The 17,527-nt window shown below is 43.7% G+C and overlaps 1 protein-coding gene across 2 annotated transcripts in view; it reads right to left on the bottom strand.

The window, feature by feature from the left end:
* Positions 1–17,527, bottom strand: part of TTI1 (TELO2 interacting protein 1) — a 47,418-nt gene that overhangs the window by 12,944 nt on the left and 16,947 nt on the right. Inside the window, exons 2-8 of one of the 2 annotated variants that reach the window (XM_036245373.1) lie at positions 16,647–16,792; positions 14,462–14,612; positions 9,557–9,763; positions 6,542–6,690; positions 2,721–2,861; positions 551–755; positions 176–263 (exon numbers count right to left, since the gene is read on the bottom strand). In XM_036245373.1, the coding sequence (XP_036101266.1) occupies positions 176–263; positions 551–755; positions 2,721–2,861; positions 6,542–6,690; positions 9,557–9,763; positions 14,462–14,612; positions 16,647–16,763 (1,058 nt within the window). In that variant the 5' untranslated portion in view covers positions 16,764–16,792. Of the gene's footprint in view, positions 1–175; positions 264–550; positions 756–2,720; positions 2,862–6,274; positions 6,364–6,541; positions 6,691–9,556; positions 9,764–14,461; positions 16,793–17,527 lie in introns of those variants that run through there. The other variant, XM_036245371.1, reaches the window with a different exon arrangement.

Below are 17,527 nucleotides of genomic sequence, written 5' to 3'. Positions count from 1 at the left end.
AAAGAGGAATGCATCTAGTAAAAATACCATCTCTAGAGGTGGTGCAGTTAAAGAAATCACCTTGTCTAGCAAGGGAAGAGGAAAGTGCAGAGATGCCTCAACTCTGCCTGCCATTAGCAAATCATATATAATTTAGGACAAACGTAAAGAGATGTGGATGATCAAGCAGACATACCTCCTGGCAGCCTCTTGTAATTTCACGGGCTGTTTGGCGCTGAGGTAAATCAAGCAGGCATCAGCCACTTTATTCAGGTCACCCTCACCTGCAGAGAGGAAAAACAAGCACTGGCCCTCAGACTTCATTTGGGACAAGCAGTAACCAACTGCTGTCTGGTGAAACTGGAAGAGCCAGGCAAGAGGCCCGTGGGCTCTGTACATCATCCCACAAGTCAAAATGCACATCAGCGTAAGTGGATAAATGAGGCCAAACTGAGACTGAAGGCTGCACACCTGAGGGGAAATGAGGGGAGCATGGCCAAGTGGACAGTGCAATGGTGGGTGTGAGACAGAATGCAGTGTGTGTGTCCAGGTGAGACTGGCTGGTACCTACCTAGGTCCAGTCTCTCGCAGAGGGGGCCCAGGCCCTGCAAGACGGCCAGCTGCAACTTGAAGGCCAGCGTGTGGGAGTAAACTGGTCCAGCCCTGGCACTGACGGGAGCCTGGGTGACTAAGGAGCCAGCCAGCTTTGGCAGGACATCTTTGCAGAACCGGCTTCGGAGGAAATCGCCACACTTGACTCCCAGGGTACGCAAAACCTGCAGAAACAGCCCCCCATCCCCACCCCAAGCTGGTGACTGAACATCGCCAAGGCAGCAAGAGAGCTAAAGAGTGCTTGGTAATTCAATTTCATCTAGGTCTTCCCTTAAAAAAGAAAAAAAGAGAATTACTGCTGTTAATTCCTTGCCCATGGTTTGTGATTCTGACAGTTATGAATTTGGAGGACTCTGCTCTCAAGATGTGGCTGCTTCTATTTACAAGTACAGATTACACAGAGAATAATTCAGAGAAATCTTGGGTTGACCGAATATGATTAATTCCTTGATTTTCCCCTTATTTGTTAAAAAAAAAAAGACCTTTAAAGCAGCTCACACAGATCATCTCTTGAATCTTCCTAACATTCCTGAAGATAAGACTTGTGTTTTTAACTCTAGCTGGCTGAACAAACACAGACACTGAGGCCGGGCTGCTGCCGCATGCGGATCGGGAGGGCAGCGGCTGGCGAGTCCTTGGCTGAGTCAGGGCAGGGTCCCCAGTGGTCGGAGCCGAGGCGGAGTTCCTTCTGTTCCACTGCACAATCTCTTATGTACATCACCCTCATTCCATCTCTCACAACAGGCAGTTTCTTTGCATGTCTCGTTTTAAACTTTCTCTAGCAGAACATATTGAAATGTTTTGCCCCGTTGCACAAGACTGAGTATACAGGATAACGGGAATTTCTTTAAAAATTGGTAAGCAAGGCATAACCAGCACAGAGAGCGCTTGCCGACTTCGCAGAGAGTGAGGTGCTTGCGTCGGGTCCCTCAGCTGGACTGCACAAGGCCTTCCGGACCTCGGGGGCCATCAGCATGGCTGGCGGTGGAAGGAAGCCTCAGTTACAGCACACACATCTGTATAGTTTTCATTTTTCTAACTTGCTGTCATTTCAGATAACCTATTAATTTTCATAAAGGAAAGCAGCACATCTGAATAAGATTTAGCAAGACCTCCTTGTGACTTCCCCCTCTCCTTTCTTTCTCTCTTGCTCTCTCTCCACCCACCCCCGCCCCCTACACACATCATTTTGTGTGTTGTTTTTGAAAAAAATACCAACAATTTTATATGTTTTCAATGTAAGCTTGTGTTTTGATCAGGTATATGCTGAAGATCTTACAGAAAACCATATTACCTTCACCAAGTATCTTAGCTGCATTCCTGGCTCATTTTTATATCCCTCTGCATCTTTTTTCCTTGCCTCATCTTGTTCACCTACTTCTAATTTATACCAGCTTGCCACGGTAAATGTATCTCTGTAGGTTGCCTTAAGTGCTTTTTAGAACAAGGAAGAATATAAATAAATCAGCAAAAATGTGTGAGCTAATACAAGCCAAACTAAGTCAGGGAGAATTATACCTTATATATATGTAGGGCTTTTAATTTTTCAAAGCATTTCACCCAACAGTTCCATTTTATCCTTGACAACAACACTATGAGGAAGATGGGACAGGTCTTCCTAAGCCCAACCTGGAATGGGTGGTCCTGGGCTTTGCCCAAAGTCACATGGCTGGCAGAGGATATCCATTACTAGAATCCAGGTCCCTTTACCTTGACTCTTGTGCAGTGCAAAGAACATGAGCATGAACTCCCAGATTTGGGTTCTGTCACTAGCTGTGTGATCTTGAGAAAATTCCTTAGCTTCCCTGAGCTTGTTTCCTTCTCTGTCAAAAACGAAATAATGGTATCCACCTTGCGTGGCTCCTGTAAGGAGATGAGCTCATATATGGGGAAGTGTCACACACACTACCTGGCACCCAGTGGGTGCTCAATAAATATGATGGTCTTTTCATCTACTAGTTCACCTGCTTCCAATTCAGAAGGAAACTGGCTTTTATTTTCTTCTTTGTGCTTTTCTGATTTTTCTATACTTTCTTCAACGTATATTATACTGCAATCAGATAAAAAGCGAACCAATCCCAAAAGACACTGGTGAGCTCTGCGCCAGCAGTGGGCCACCATGGCAGTACCTTGAAGGCTCTGAGCACTGCCAGGGGGTCGTCGTTTGTGAGTCGCTGCACGAGCGGGGGCCAGGCCCGGTGAGCCAAGGGAAGGAGCTGGTCCCTGTGAGACTGCAGAACTACCACACACAGATCCAGCACATCCAAGACCTGAAAGGAAGAGGGCATGGCTTCAGAAGAGAGGACAGGCTTGAAACCAGATTCTTGGTCATTCATTCATTTCATTCATTTTAAGAGAATGAAATTTAGAAACTCATTAACTGGATAAGTATTTACTGAGTCCTAACAACTGGCCAAGTACTGGCCAGGTACTGGGTGTGGACACAGGGGCAATATACACATGCTTCCTTGCCTTTGTGGGACTTATGGTCAGCAGCAGAAAGACCTTAATTAGGTAACACCCAAATAAAGGGGTGATTACCAGTTGCAACTAGTGGGAGGAAGCAATCTTCCAAAGGGTACATAAAAGATGAGTAGGGTTCATCATGAGCACAGAGGGGAAGAACTGGGAATAGTGACAAGGAAGACCGGAGGTGGGGGAGCTTGCGGTGCTTAAAAACTGCAGCAGGTAGTGCGGAGCATGACAGGAGTGGTAAGACGGGGCTGACCACACAGGTACCATGTTAAGAATTACCATGTTAAGGGCAGTGGGGAGCCATCAAAATGTTTTAAGCAGGAAAGTGGCATGATATAATTCATGTTTTTAAAAGGTCATTCTGGCTGCCGGATGGAGAAAGGACTTCAAGCGGGACAGAAGTGAGGAGGCCCTTTTGGAGGCCACGGCACATGTCCACATGAGAGGAAAGTGAGGTGGCCACATGACAGAGGCTGCAAAGTGAAAGGATCTGTTATCTGTTTAGGAGATGAAATGTTTAAATCGCTGGAAGACTCGACATTGGGGAGATGAAGAGAGATGTCAAAAAGAGCTACCTGGGCCCTGGCATGAGTGGCTGTTTGTTGAGCATCGTCCTGTGCACTGAAAGGTCACCAGTTTGATTCCTGGTCAGGGCACAGGCCCAGGTTGCGGGTTTGGTCCCTGGTTCAGTCCCTAGTCAGGGTGCATATGTGAGGCAGCAGATCAATGTTTTTCTCTCTTTCCCTCTCAATAAAAAAAATCAATAAAAACATATTAAAAAAAAATAAAGATCTGTTTGGGTTCAGGCTTAGCAACAAAATAGATGCAGGCACTGCTTAATGAGACAGGAGCAATGGAGGGGTACAGTCAAGAGGTTAGGTGTGCCCTGGCTGGTTTGGCTCAGCAGTTAGAGAGTTGGCCCACAGACTAGAAAGTCCTGGGTTCAGTTCCCGCTAAGGCATGTACTTCGGTTGCAGTTTGTCCCCGGCCCCGGTTGGGGTCGTGTGGGTGGCAACCACTCCATGTGTCTCTCTCACATGGGTGTTTCTCTCTCTCTTCCTACCTTTCTCCCTCCTGCTCTATCTGAAGATAAATGCAAGAATGTCCTCAGGTGAGGATTTTTAAAAAAAGAGGTTAGGTGAGATCAAGCTCTGTTACTCCTAAAGGGAGAGGTCCAGTAGGCGGTTGAGATACAGGCCAATCTCAGAAGGAAGTTTGGGGTAGCCTAGATATAAATTGCATTTTTCACCTTCCTGATCTCTCCTCTCTCCAAGCTCACTGAAAACAGGTCTGCTTCGGTAGCATGGGCAGTGGTCAGCAATGCAGGTTTCTCTCCCACACAGCTGGGCAGGCTTCCCTCCCACACAGCTGGGCAGCTTCCCTCCCACACAGCTGGGCAGGTTTCCCTCCCACACAGCTGGGCAGCTTCCCTCCCACACAGCTGGGCCACCTTCACAGAGCCGGTGAGGGCACGTGTCTGCGTCAGGAAGACAGAGTGGAGTTGGTCAACATTAAGCAGGAAACCTTTATTAAGTGCCTACTATGTGCTGATCACGCTAAGACTAGAAAAGAAACAAAGAACAAAGGAAGCCCTGCCCTTGAGGGGTGAACAGTTAGGCAGGGGAACGGGATAACCTCAGTACACAGTGGAGAGCAGTGACACAGTGGCAAGGGTGTTGGCATCACTGACCGGCTTTGAATTGGAGTTCTGTGATTAACTGGGCAGGTTACGTCATGTCTCACTGATTCAAAGACACGCACTTCCCTCCTCTGCCTGGAATGTTCTCTCTGCCTTTGCCCTTTGCATGGTTGGCTCCTTCTCAAACTTTTAAGTTTAAATATTACCACCTCAGAGAGGCCTTCCGGACAATCTGGTTTAAATCAGAATGTAAGCTCTGTCTTATTCAACAGAGTTTGGTAGAGTAGGTTTTCAATACATGTTTACTACACAGGTGAATTATTGTTTTCTATCACAGAATCTGCTTGTTCCCTTCACGGCATTTCCTCAGCCTGCAAGTGTATGTTTGTGTATTGCCTCTTTCCCCAAAACAGATGGAAAGTTCCATGAAGACAGGGACTACATCTGCTTCTTTCCTTCTGTACACCCTCTACTTAACCTGTAGCAGTCTTTTTTCTTTTTAAAATTTTTTTCTTTATTGATTTAGAGAGAGAGAAACATCGGTGAGAGATAACTTCGATTGGCCGCCTCCTGCATGCCCACCACTGGGGATTTGGCCTACAACCTGGGCATGTGCCCTGACTAGGAATCGAATCAGTGACCTCTTGGTGCATGAGTCGACACTCAACCACTGTGCCACACCAGCTGGGCTACCTGTACCAGTCTTCATTAGGTACTGAGTACATAAATGAACAAATGAATGAGTGTTTTTGCGATACCAGATGCTAACTGTTTTGTATTTCTAATTAATAACCCAGTGAGGTAGGTACCATCATCTCCACTTTACAGATTAAGAATCTGAGGCTCAAACAGGTGAATTAATTACTGAAGGTCACATGGCTAGTAAGAGGCACAGCCAGGATTAGAACTCAGGTCTGTAGGTCTGACTCCAATGTATATACAACTGCTACAAAGTCTCCATGAAGGGGAAGACACTTCTCTAATGTATCAACCAGACAAAGCCTTGCATGGAGCAGGCACTGGAAAAGTGCTTCCTAAATGGAACAACGGGCGCATATTAACAAGTGTCTCTGGGAACACTAATTCCACACAACACAGAGGCTGAGGTTTGAGGGGGTCTGTGGAGCAGGGTTTCCCAGCCCCCACCCTTGAGCAGGGCAATTGCTCTCAACACTAAGAGTAATCCATCGAGGCAGTTCTTTCTCCCTCCTGCTGTGGGTGGGGAGCAGCAGGCCAGGCTGTGTTGTTTCTTTTGGATATTAAGATCTTCCCCCAAATGATTCTGAAAGCCCTGTCCCCAATGCCTATCCCACTGGACCCCACTGTGCTATTGGAATCATAACTGCACAGTTTAAGTCCTTGCTGATGGGACTGCTGCTTGGGAAACTGCCAGCAAAGGAAGATGTAAGATTAAGAACGGTGTTGGTGTTTTTCCTCGGATGAAAATAGACACAGAACAGAGATAAGACTAGCGTCAGGCTTGGAAGAATGACCATTACTTTAAAGTACTAAAACCTACATCTTGCATTAAGTCAGCTCAGAAAATGATAGCCTTTCCAAAGCACATACCTTTCTTTCCCTTGGAAATTCAATGACTCTCCAAAACTTTGTGGATTTTAATTCCACAAAGGGGATTTGGCTCCTTTTGGCAGTTGAACCTATACAAAAAGACCTAAGAATGTCATCCCACAGATAAATTCCTCTTGATGGCTTCTCCTGGCCAGCACGCACGGACCAGGAGATAAGGGCAGCTACTTGCTTATCCTTGCAGTCTCTGCCACCAGACCGAACCCGAGTCCCTCTGCTCTGAATGCAGGGAGAGGGCCGCACACTGACCTTCAAGCGGATTGTCAGACGTTTATCTGACAACAAGTGGATGCAGCGCTCCATCACATCTGAGGCTATCTGGATCTGCAGTGGCAGTGGGGGCTCCACATGGGGGCCAGCGTCATTCTCGTCCACTTTGGGAGGGTCTGACTGCTCCTCTGGAAAAAGAGCATACACGGGGACAGTATTTCATGAGAGACGCTTGACTTCAACTTGATCTTCCAACCTCAGATCCGGAATAGGACTTATGAAGAAAAATGTCTAGAAACTAATCCTAAGGACACTGTGTTAAATTTGGCTCACGATATGAGTCAAGATATTCACCAAAGCACTGTAACAGCTAAAAACTGGGGGGAAACCCTCCATGTCCACTCGGGGGGAATGGTTTTGTAAACTTGGTACAGCCATACAATAACATGTTATGAGGGCCCTAAACTTTGTGTTTACCATGGGCTTTAATGACAAGGGGGAATGCTTATGAAATAATATTGTGTTAAAAAGAGAAAAGGAGGATACAAAACTGCACACAGTGTGAGCACTGTTATAGAAATTTTTTTATAAAGACAGAAGTACAACAAAATATTAACAGAGATGGGTGTTGAGCTACTACATGATTTTTATTTCTTCCCTATACCTTTGGTCTTTTCTAAATTTCCATGAACAAATATTTACAATAAAAACATAAGAGAGCAAGGCTGTAATATGAAGCCTCGAGGATGCACAGTGCCCTGGGTGGCCTTTGGCCCTTTCTGCTTTCCCCTTGGTTCATCCTCTGACTGACAGGGGTACATGGTCCATGTCTGTCTTTGCCACCAGCCTTTAAGATCTTTTGATGGCCAAGATTAAGCCTTACTTATCTTTGTATGAGAGATAACACTGGGGCAGCTTGGTGCAATACACAGGGATGGGGTTTGGCTAGAGGAGCTCGATTCAAGTCTTGCCTGCACAGCCTCTAATCAATCCTCTCATCCCACGTTACCTCATCTGAAAAAAGAAATGAAGCATGCACACCTTCTTTGCTTGTGGAGACTTAAATGAATGAAGTCTCCAGCTATTCTTATTCTTTCACTGCCTAGAGTGCTTTGTTGCATGAAAGAGGTATACGTTTGTAAATTAAAACAATAAGACTTGAGAGTTTCATGAAACCCAGGTCAAAATCCCTACCCTGAAAATTTCCCTCTATTTCCTTATAGCCTTCAGCTTCCCCCTGTACCCCCATTGCCAGCTGTGCTCATTTCCGTTAAGCTGAGCATTGCTCCCTTAACTTTTTCCCATTTCAGTTTCCTCTGTTGGAAAACAGAATCTTACAGTAGAGGCCACACCTGTCTCTAACAGATGCTGAAGAGATAAACAAAAATGCATTTAAACAGTGCTTGGATTTCTTGGAGAAAGGGACCTCAGATAAACAAGGTGCTTTTATTGTGGTTAAAACAAACAAACAAAAATGCATGTCAAGCCAACATCAAGCCAAACATTCTTTATAATGCCAAGTGTGTGGTGTGTGCCTGATAAATGACAATTATAAGAATGATAAGGCTGTGCTTTTCTTCCCAGAGGATTTGTTGTGTGAAATTCACCTATTGCAGAATGTTACTTGAGGGACACGGATTTTTGTTACTGAAAGAAAGGTTTGATTCATTCAGTCTGCTCCTAGTGAACATCAACTAGAACCAGAAGATCCTAATCATGAAAGAATGGATTCACTGACACTGCTAGAATTTCAAACAAGAATGGCAAATCCAGATTGCGAGGGATCAAACTGCCTCCCCTTCTTCAGGTCTGAGTGAGGGGTGCAGTTCAAGAAAAGGATTGGGATGGCTCAAGAAACAAAACAGAAGAAAAAGCCTGATAGATTTCTGATCAGAAAACTCTGTCCTTGGGAAAACCAATGACTCACCTCAGCACAAATCATTATGTGGGCCCTGGGATGCTGCCTTGCTCTTTAGAAGGAATTTGTCGTAGTTAGTTGCATTGAGCTATTATTTCCTGTTATCCTGGAAGTCCTGGCTTCAGTTCATCAGAGTCTCAGAGTAGAAATCACCAAAAAGAGAAAAGAAATCTGCTCGATTCCAACCTAACAAACTAATTTGGGACTCAGTTCAATTTAGGCTAGTTCTGAGACCACCAAGCTCATTATAACTTGGCATTTTATATTTGCAGAGGAGATTCTAATAATTTATTAATCCTTTTGTGACCTGAAGCTCCAGATTGAACTTGTGAATAAAACAACAGGCCAGGGCTTCAGCTAGCCTAAACTCCCTTCTCCTTTATCATATAAATTGGTAAGAAAAACACTGAGCCCTTCTCCCACCAATAAATAAATGAACACAGCATATGAATAGACAATGGCTATAAGTAAAAACATTGTCAGGAAAGAAGCCTAGAGAAAGATGTTCAACCTTTCCATTGATCAGAAAAATGCAAAGTAAAATAACAAGCACCATTTTCATTTAGCAAGAGGTAAAACTGGTGATAGCCAATGTTGGTAAGGTTGTGGCAAAAGAAGTATTCATCCTGCACTGCTGAAGGGAAGGTATAAATGGATACAGCCTTTCTGGAAGGCAATTTGGCAAGCATAAACTAATGTTCATATCCTTGACCCAGAAACCCCCCTTCTGGGATTTATAAAGAAGTATGCAAAAAGAAGGAAAAGGTCACGTGCACAGAATCATCCTCTGCAGCTCTGTTTATTAGAGAGAAAAGCTAGAAGCAACCTAAACTTCCCACAGGGGAATGGATACTTAGCAGCAGCTATTAAAACATTAATTATTAAAACTCTATAGCAACATGGAGAATTCCTTATTATATAACTAACTGCAAAAAGGGCATAATGCATTTAAACTGAGGTCACAACAAAAAAGAATGGGAAAAGATTACACAAAAAGTGAGACCGCCTATGTTAGCATGGTGGGGTTAAGAGAGACTTTTCCTATTTCCAAACTTTCCATGATCATGTTTCATTGTTTTTACAATAATCTGCTTCAGAAAGAAAAAAACAACTAAGCCAAAATAAATTATAGTTACCTTCCTCATCAAAATCTGAGACATTTCCATGTGCTATCTCCTTTTCCTTGAGGTAGTTCAGCAAAAACTGTTCAATGTCTTCAGGTGTGGTAGTATTCTCAAGTCTGTTCTGAAGAGCTGCTGATCTTTGGCTCAAATGACTTCCCTCCTCCCCTACATTTTGCTCTTGGAGTTGCCCAAGATCACCTGGGTCCGAGAACCACTGGGCTGTAAATAAAGTGTGAGAATGATCACCTTGGTCATTGACAATAGGCATTAATACTTTGTAAGTAGAATAAGCTCTTTGCCATGGTCTGCATGGCCCCTACCTTTTTCTCTAACCTCATCTTTTAACCGCTCCCATTTGCCATACCATCTTCCAGTTCCTCCAATGTGCCAGGTGTTTTCCTGTCTTAGAACTTTTGAACATGCTGCTCTCGCTGTCTGGAATACTTACTGCCATGTCACATCTGGCTAATTCCAACTCACTCTTCATGTCTCAATATTAATATAACCTGTCCACTAACACCCACCCTTGGCTCCCTAATCTAATGTAGGTCCTTTATATAGCACCATGTTCTTTGTTTTCATATCAACTCATTGTGATTTGTAATTATATTTAGTTTGTGTGTACTGTTTAGTATCTGAATCTCCCATTAGACTCTAAGCCCCATTGAGCACCACTGGAAATCTGATATGTCGAGCACAGAATGGGTACTCAAAAATATATGCCGAATGAATAAATATACTAGATTGGATAACACATACAAGTGACAAAATTCTGAGTACAGGATACGCTACTCATTAGCAGAAGACAGGTTCTACAGAGCCTTGAGAATGTACAGTCTCCTATCTGTATTTCTGATATAAAATGCTCCGAAGGCTGCCATTTTCTCTCCACAGCTTTTCCTTCTTCAGTGATGCTTCAGTACTTCTGATGTGTCACCTCAGAATAAGCCTTAAATGCCACTGAACCAGTGGTTTTCATACTGTGCCTTGAGGAGCCCTAGGGCTCTGCACAAATGTCTTAGGGTCACGACAGGGAAGCCAAGAGATAGCAGGCTAAACAGGGTGGGCCCAGGGTTTCTAGCCCTTCTTTAACCACAGCACCTCTAATTTCAACAATTTTTGTACACTGGGGTCCTCTGGGGCTTCCTTTCAAAAAGACTCTTAATACTTAAAGAGTGAAAGAACAACAAGAAAAGCCCACAGCCTGAATTTTTGCTCTCCTTGTATAGACAGCAGGGAGAAAGTCTCTGATAACCTTTAGCACTTGCTAATCTCCTTTCCATCAAGGAACATCTGCACAGAGCCAGAGCAGCACCAAGTGAGGTGCCAGGTCAGGCAGCCAGGAGGAGCGAAGAGCAAATGCTGGAGATGAGAGCCTTCGATCTGGAGGGTCCCACATGTAGGGGTCAATTACGACATTTTCTCAATGCCCCATCCGCAGGTATAAATCAGGTCCATGATGTACACTAAGGGACTGCATTCCCAATGAGTTAAAAGTAGACAGGCTACAAAGATAATTTTCTAGATTTAAGGCTAGTGCCAGACATTAAAAAATCTTTGCTCACAAATGGCTTTTCAACATATGAAATGAAGCTCAACCTCACTCTTAATATAAATTAAACTATAATAAGGTGCTATTTTTCTCCTATTAGATTAGCAAAGATCCAAAAGCTGGGTAATATAAAGTGTGGGTGAGGGCGTCGCAAAATTGGCACTCTTACATTGCGGATGGGAGTTTAAATGGGTATTAACTCTTTGGAGAGCAATTTGATATTCTATCCAAAATTTAAATGTAATACTCTCGAAGTCAGCATTTGTCTTGAGAATTTTTCCCTACTGATGTACTTAGACATGTTCAAAATGACCTACAAAGATATTCATTTTTTGGGGTGGTGCAAAAGACTGGAAACAACCAAAATGTACACCAAACAAGGACTGCTTAAATGAATTATGGTGCAGCCACACAACAGATGATGCAAGCATCAAATCAATGTGGCACGATGCTTTCTTTCAAAGCTACTTTGTTTTGTTGTTATGAATAAATAATCAGCCAACCAGTAGTTGGTGTGTAGAAGTAATTTAACTGCAGATGGCTCTTGCCCTCACTGTGGTACATAATGCTTTTTAGTCACTGCTTTTGAAGCACTAGGTTTATGGTAACTCAATTTCCTAATATGTCCTTATTTCATCTAAGACCAACTGTTCCTTGTGACCACACTTCCACTCCCATCTTTAAAATGTGAACATCAGTTAGACAACTGGATGAAAACAAATGCCAGCATCCAGTGCTACTTTGATTTGTACGTGACAGACCACCTCCACCTCAGTGCTGCTTACCATTCTGAATGTAAGTGTATTCCGGGTTATCTCAAAGCTTTCAGAAAAGCTAGCCCCAGCTGTGCTGCTTTTCCTAGAATACTCTCAAGTCAATCTTACCCATCCTGATTTTCCTCTCTGCAATGGAGACCCCCTCCTCCTCCATTTCAATGAAATACTAGTGCGACACAGGATTCCTCCCTGAGAGATGACCAAAGATATCGGCAATCCAAGGCAATTCCATTTTCAAGGCCCAAACTGAGATAGCTCCTGAGAGGATATATTTGATAGGCCTTTTCTTAATATATTTTTTAAATCTCAAATTAACATGTGGTTGAGTTCCCAAAAGTACTAAAGGTAGAAGTCTGGAGTGTATTTGGACCATAGAAGTCAGCCATAGTCTAAAATGTATAAGCAATCAGCCAATCTTAGTAGTATTTCCTGGAGAGCAGGGACCAGTTTCTTCTCGGTCACTGCTGATGCCCCAGCGGCTTGTTCATTACATAGGCCTTCTGAGTGGTTGCGAAAATAAAATCTGAATTCCTTCCCTTGATCTACAAGACCCCACAGGATTTGTCCTTGCCCATCTTTCCAGTCTAATTTCCAGTCTCTCGACCATGACCTCTCTTCCATTCTCAAAAGACCCCAAGCCCTTGCATCCCTCCAGGCCTTTGCACCTGCTGTTCCTTTTGCCTGAAAATCCTTAAAAACCATAAAAATGATGCTAACAGCTCCATGTGTACCGGTGGGCCCTTCCCAATTTTCAGGTCTCAGCTCTAGTGTCACTTCCTCAGAGAAGCCTTCCTTGACCATTTACTTTTTTTTTAAATCCTCACCCAAGGACATTTTTTCATTTTTTGTTCAGATAGAGTGGGAGGGAGAGAGAGGAAGAGAGAGAAAAAAAAACACATCGACATGAAAAGGACACATGGAGTGGCTGCCACCCACACAACCAACTAGGGCCGAGGACAAACTGCAACCGAGGTCCACGCCCTCAGAGGGAACCGAACCCTGGTCTCTCTGGACCGCAGGCCAACACTCTAACCACTGAGCCAACCCGGCCAGGGCTTGACCACTTACTTTTATTCAAAGAGCATATATCTACTTAAAATAGCCTGTCCTTGTTATTCTCTTGTATCAAGCTGTCTAGTTTCTTCACAGTGCTTATAAGATTTTCAAATTAGCTTAATAATTTGTTTACTTGTTTATCACTTCTCTTGAAGCAACAGGAAAGCTCCATGAGTTTATTTGTCTTCTTCACTGCTGTATCCTGATTACTTAGCACGGTGCCTGACATATGGCAGGCACTTCTTTTTGAATGAATGAACAAACATTGGAAATGGTATTAGCTACAGGACAAAGGACTGTCCCTGTTCCAATCACCTTCCTGGAGAAACTTTCTTACATGGTCTTGGCTTTCTCAGCTAAGATGAGGTCAGTGGCCTTTCCACCTATTCTGGAGGCTATTAGCAGTACTGAGGTAAGTACTGGAGTTATGCTCTTTGGATAAAAGGGACTCAGGTACACAGCTCATTATTTTGTTCATTCAAAGACCATCAGTTGAGGGATTCTTTTATTCATACAGTATAAAAACTTTACCATTTTAATGGTGGCTAAAACCTCTGACAGACACCCAATAGGATCAAAGGTAAGGAGAGAATCTCAAACCACCTCATATAATTAAAATATTAAAAGAAGGTTTCTAGACTTGCTCTGTCCAATATGGCAGTCACTAGCTACATATGGCTATTTAAATGAAAATGAACAGGTCAGCCCCACTGGTGTGGCTCAGTGGATTGAGTATCATCCCATGGACTGAGAGGTCCTGGTTGGATTCCAGGTCAGATCACATGCCTGGGTTGCAGGCTCGATCCCCAGTAGGGGGTGTGCAGGAGGCAGCTGATCAATGTTTCTTTCTCATCAATGTTTCTATCTCTCCCTAAAAAAAAAAAAAAAAAAATCAATAAAAACATATTAAAAAAAAGAAAGAAATAAAATGAACAGTTCAGTTCCTCAGTTGCACTAGCCACATGTAGCTGGTGGTTACTGTATTGGACTGAACAGATACAGAACATTTCTATTGTTACAGCAAGTCCTATCGGACAGTACTGTACTAGATTATCTACGGGCTGAATAATTCATGTTATGCCTGTTCTCCATTAGCAATAGATACTGCTCATTCTTAAGTAATCGTCAGGAGCAGCTTGTTATATTGAAAAGAAAAATATCATAAATCCCGACTTTTCTCCTTATTAATTGTGTGACCCTGTCTAAATTGGATCTCACTGAGCCTTAGCTCTTATCTGTAAAACAAAAATAATATTTACATTTAGTCAGCAGAGTTTATGTCCCTAGCACAGAGCAGGAGCTCAATAGATGGTAGAGATTATTAAAAGTACACACACACACACACACACACACACACAATGGAACCAACCCTATCATAATATATGGGACTGGACAAATTAAAATAATATTCAAATTCAAACAATATTCAAATAATGTCCTCTAGAGCATAACCACAAAGAAAAAAATAAGGTTAGGCATATAAGGATACTAGTCCTTCCCCCCAAACAACATTAAAAAGGGTTCTCAATGTACCTAATGCAGCCAGCAGGGTGTGCAGAACACTGACAAAGGAAGTAGCACTCTTATCATAAAACTGGTCCAGGGCAGCCAAGACATCTTGAACCACATCTGCCACCAAAGGAAGCAGGCTAGCATCAGAGTTCCTCAGCATGACTTCCAAAACCTTTGGGGTATGGGGGTGCAGAGACAGATGACGCAGATTTAATGAGATCCCATTCACCAAATAGTCTGAATTTTGATTGATCAGGTGCTGTAGGGAGTCATAGCCACAAGCATGGCAAATGTCCATCATGGTGCTGGTAGCTGCCTGGCTAATGAACAGGGTTTGGTCTCCAGCCTTTTCCAGAACTGGATAGAGGGCTGACATCAAGAGCAAACGGAATTCTGTTCCTAGTGCATATGCAAAGTGGCCAATCCCTTCCAACTGGATGCATATTTGCCAGATGTTGCTGTTCATGGAGCAAATAGTGGGACTTGGCTTTGAGAAGGCTGTAAAAGGTGTAAGTTGGCAGGTGTGTGCACCAGATGTGATGGCCTGGAGGCCTGACTGCTTCATTGTTAGCTCCTCTCCTATTTCTTCAACTTCAATACAAGTGACCAAATACCAGTTTTCTTGGCTCGTGTATTCTTCAAGTAGAGATGTCACAATCTCTCTCAGTTCCTCTGAACTTGTTTTAATATGTTTTTCATGAAGGTTTTCCACTTCCAGTCCAGCGGCCCCGGCAACCAGTTCATTAAGGATCATGGCAGCTTGCTTTCGGTAAACCACGGACTCGTGGTACAGGTCCATAAAATGATCCACAAGCAAATAGAGGTTCCCATAAAAACCAAGAAGCTGACAGACCTGCCGCAAGAGCAGGAAAACCCTCTCATCAGTAAAGAATCGGAAATATCTCCTCTGGATTTGTCTCCAAGGCCGTGCGGCTGAGGTCTTTGGAGAAGCACTCAGATGATCAGTGGTCCAACGCCGCTCTTCAACAATTTTGATGTCAGTCACATCTAATTCTAGAACTTGGATAAGTGCTTTGGAAAGGCGCTCAAGGTGGGCCACAGAGTTGAGAACAAAGTTCACTTTGGGGCCCAAGAGTTTCAGATAACCGAGTAACAAGGAAAGTGTAGAGAATTTGCCCTGATCGTCTTGGGAGTTCATCAGGCGGGGAAGAGAGGTGGCAAGGGAATGTAGGTTTTCTGACAATATGTCAGCAAAGGCTCTGCTGCCCACCACTACATTCTGATCTGAAAAATGTCTCAGAACTTTATTGCACTGGGCTTGAACTTCAGGACTCTCATCATTTAGTAGACCCACCAAAGCCTTCAGAAGGGGACCAGCTGATTCGACCAGTGACTGACTGCACTTTGAAAGAAGGGCCTCAACAAGTTCTATCAGTCCCAGCCTCACCTTCCAGTGTGGGTGAACTGAAACACACTCAATTATCTTTTTAATAAGGATAGTCAACTTGTCACCAGTATTTTTTACCCAATTGGCTTCCCTGTGAACCATTAGCTTTGCTATTCTGTGCTCCACTGTGGGTGTTGCTTGGACCTCTGAGATTCTTCTGAGCTGTTCATCAGCCATGACAAAGCCCACTGTTTTGTAAAAGATCTTTAGAGAAGATACGACAATACTGTGCCCTTGTTTAAAGTCTCCTGTAATAATTTTGGTCAGTGCAGTTGAGATTCCAGGTAAAAATGAAGCAAACAAGTCCCCCAGCTGCTTTTGCTCAAGCTCATCCAAAGACTTTGGATGGTCATCACAATCACACTGGAAAAGTAGAACCTGTAAACATCTTAAGGCAGCGATTTTAATTTGCTTTGACTTCTCCTCTTCTGCTAGGCCTAACAATAAAGATACAGCAAATCCTAAACGAGGCAGAATGGAGGGCTCATAAAAAGTCAGAATGATGTCCCCATAAGCCGAGTGCATTAATGTGCTGAGGCCTTGGATCACAGCCAATTTCAATTCCTCTGACACAGAGGCGGGTTTTTGGGAGTTGGGGGAATATAGACAACTGCAGAGCTCAGAAAAGAGTTCCTGGAGAAGTTCCTGTTCCTTCACACATGTTGAGGAGAGGACAAATGTGAGGCACTCCACCACGCTTTGAATCAAGCGCTCCCTTTTGGGACCTGAAATCTTCAGGGTGAAGCGCAAAGGGAAGAGGATGTACTGCTGAAGTTCCTGGAGGGCAGAGTCACTCACAGTATGTAACTGTGCCTGCAGCTGCTCCACATTCTCCACTGTCTGGATCTTTGTGAGCTGAACACAGATGGGACGTAAAACACCAAAGGCCTCCTCAGGAGTATCAAAAACTGCCATGGTGCACTTCCTCTCACTGGGGAAACATCCTGCAGGCCGGAGGAAGGAAACTTTTCAGTAAACAAATCAAGCTAAAAGCAAATACAAAGTGAACTTGCATTCATTCATTCAACAGACATTTAGGGAGGGCCTATTCACCAGTCACTGCACAAGGCACTAGGGGAGCAATGGAACTAAAGAGATGGTCCCTATTCATAGGGAGCCTCCAGTCTAGTGAGGGAAGCAAATGGACAGTTACAACACGTTCTATTTAGAACCAGGATAGGCCTAAGTGAGTGTGGAAGACCCATGTGTCATAATCCTGGGGAAGCCAGGATAGGTTTCAAAGGAAGATGCTTGAGCAGAGTTGAGGGAGGAATGAACAGGAATCTGTAGGCTAGTGTAAGGAGTTTGGGTTTTAACCTGTCGTCATAATGAAAAGCCTCTGAGAGCTTGTGTTGTTGTTGTTGTTGTTGTTGTTAACTTATGGCATAACATACATACAGTAAAATGCACTAGTCTTAATGTACAGCTCAGTGAATTTTTATGCACGTAGAGATCCATGTAATCACTACCCCAAACAAGATACAGAATACTTCCAGCACCCTGGAAAGCTCCCTGGTGCCCTTCTGCAATCAATTCCTATTTCCCTTGCCCAGAGTAGCCACTATTCTGACTTCTATCACTATGGATTGGTTTTGCTTGTTCTTGTCACAGAGGTTTTAAGTAGCGGGAGATATGATCAACTTCATGCACTGAAAAGATCCCCCAGCAGCTAGTAATAT

The sequence above is a fragment of the Molossus molossus genome, unplaced genomic scaffold (genome assembly GCF_014108415.1).
Source record: "Molossus molossus isolate mMolMol1 unplaced genomic scaffold, mMolMol1.p scaffold_m16_p_6, whole genome shotgun sequence".
In the NCBI taxonomy this organism is placed as follows: domain Eukaryota; kingdom Metazoa; phylum Chordata; class Mammalia; order Chiroptera; family Molossidae; genus Molossus; species Molossus molossus.
The sequence above is the reverse complement of the archived record's forward strand: the minus strand, read 5'-3'. Positions and strand labels throughout refer to the sequence as shown.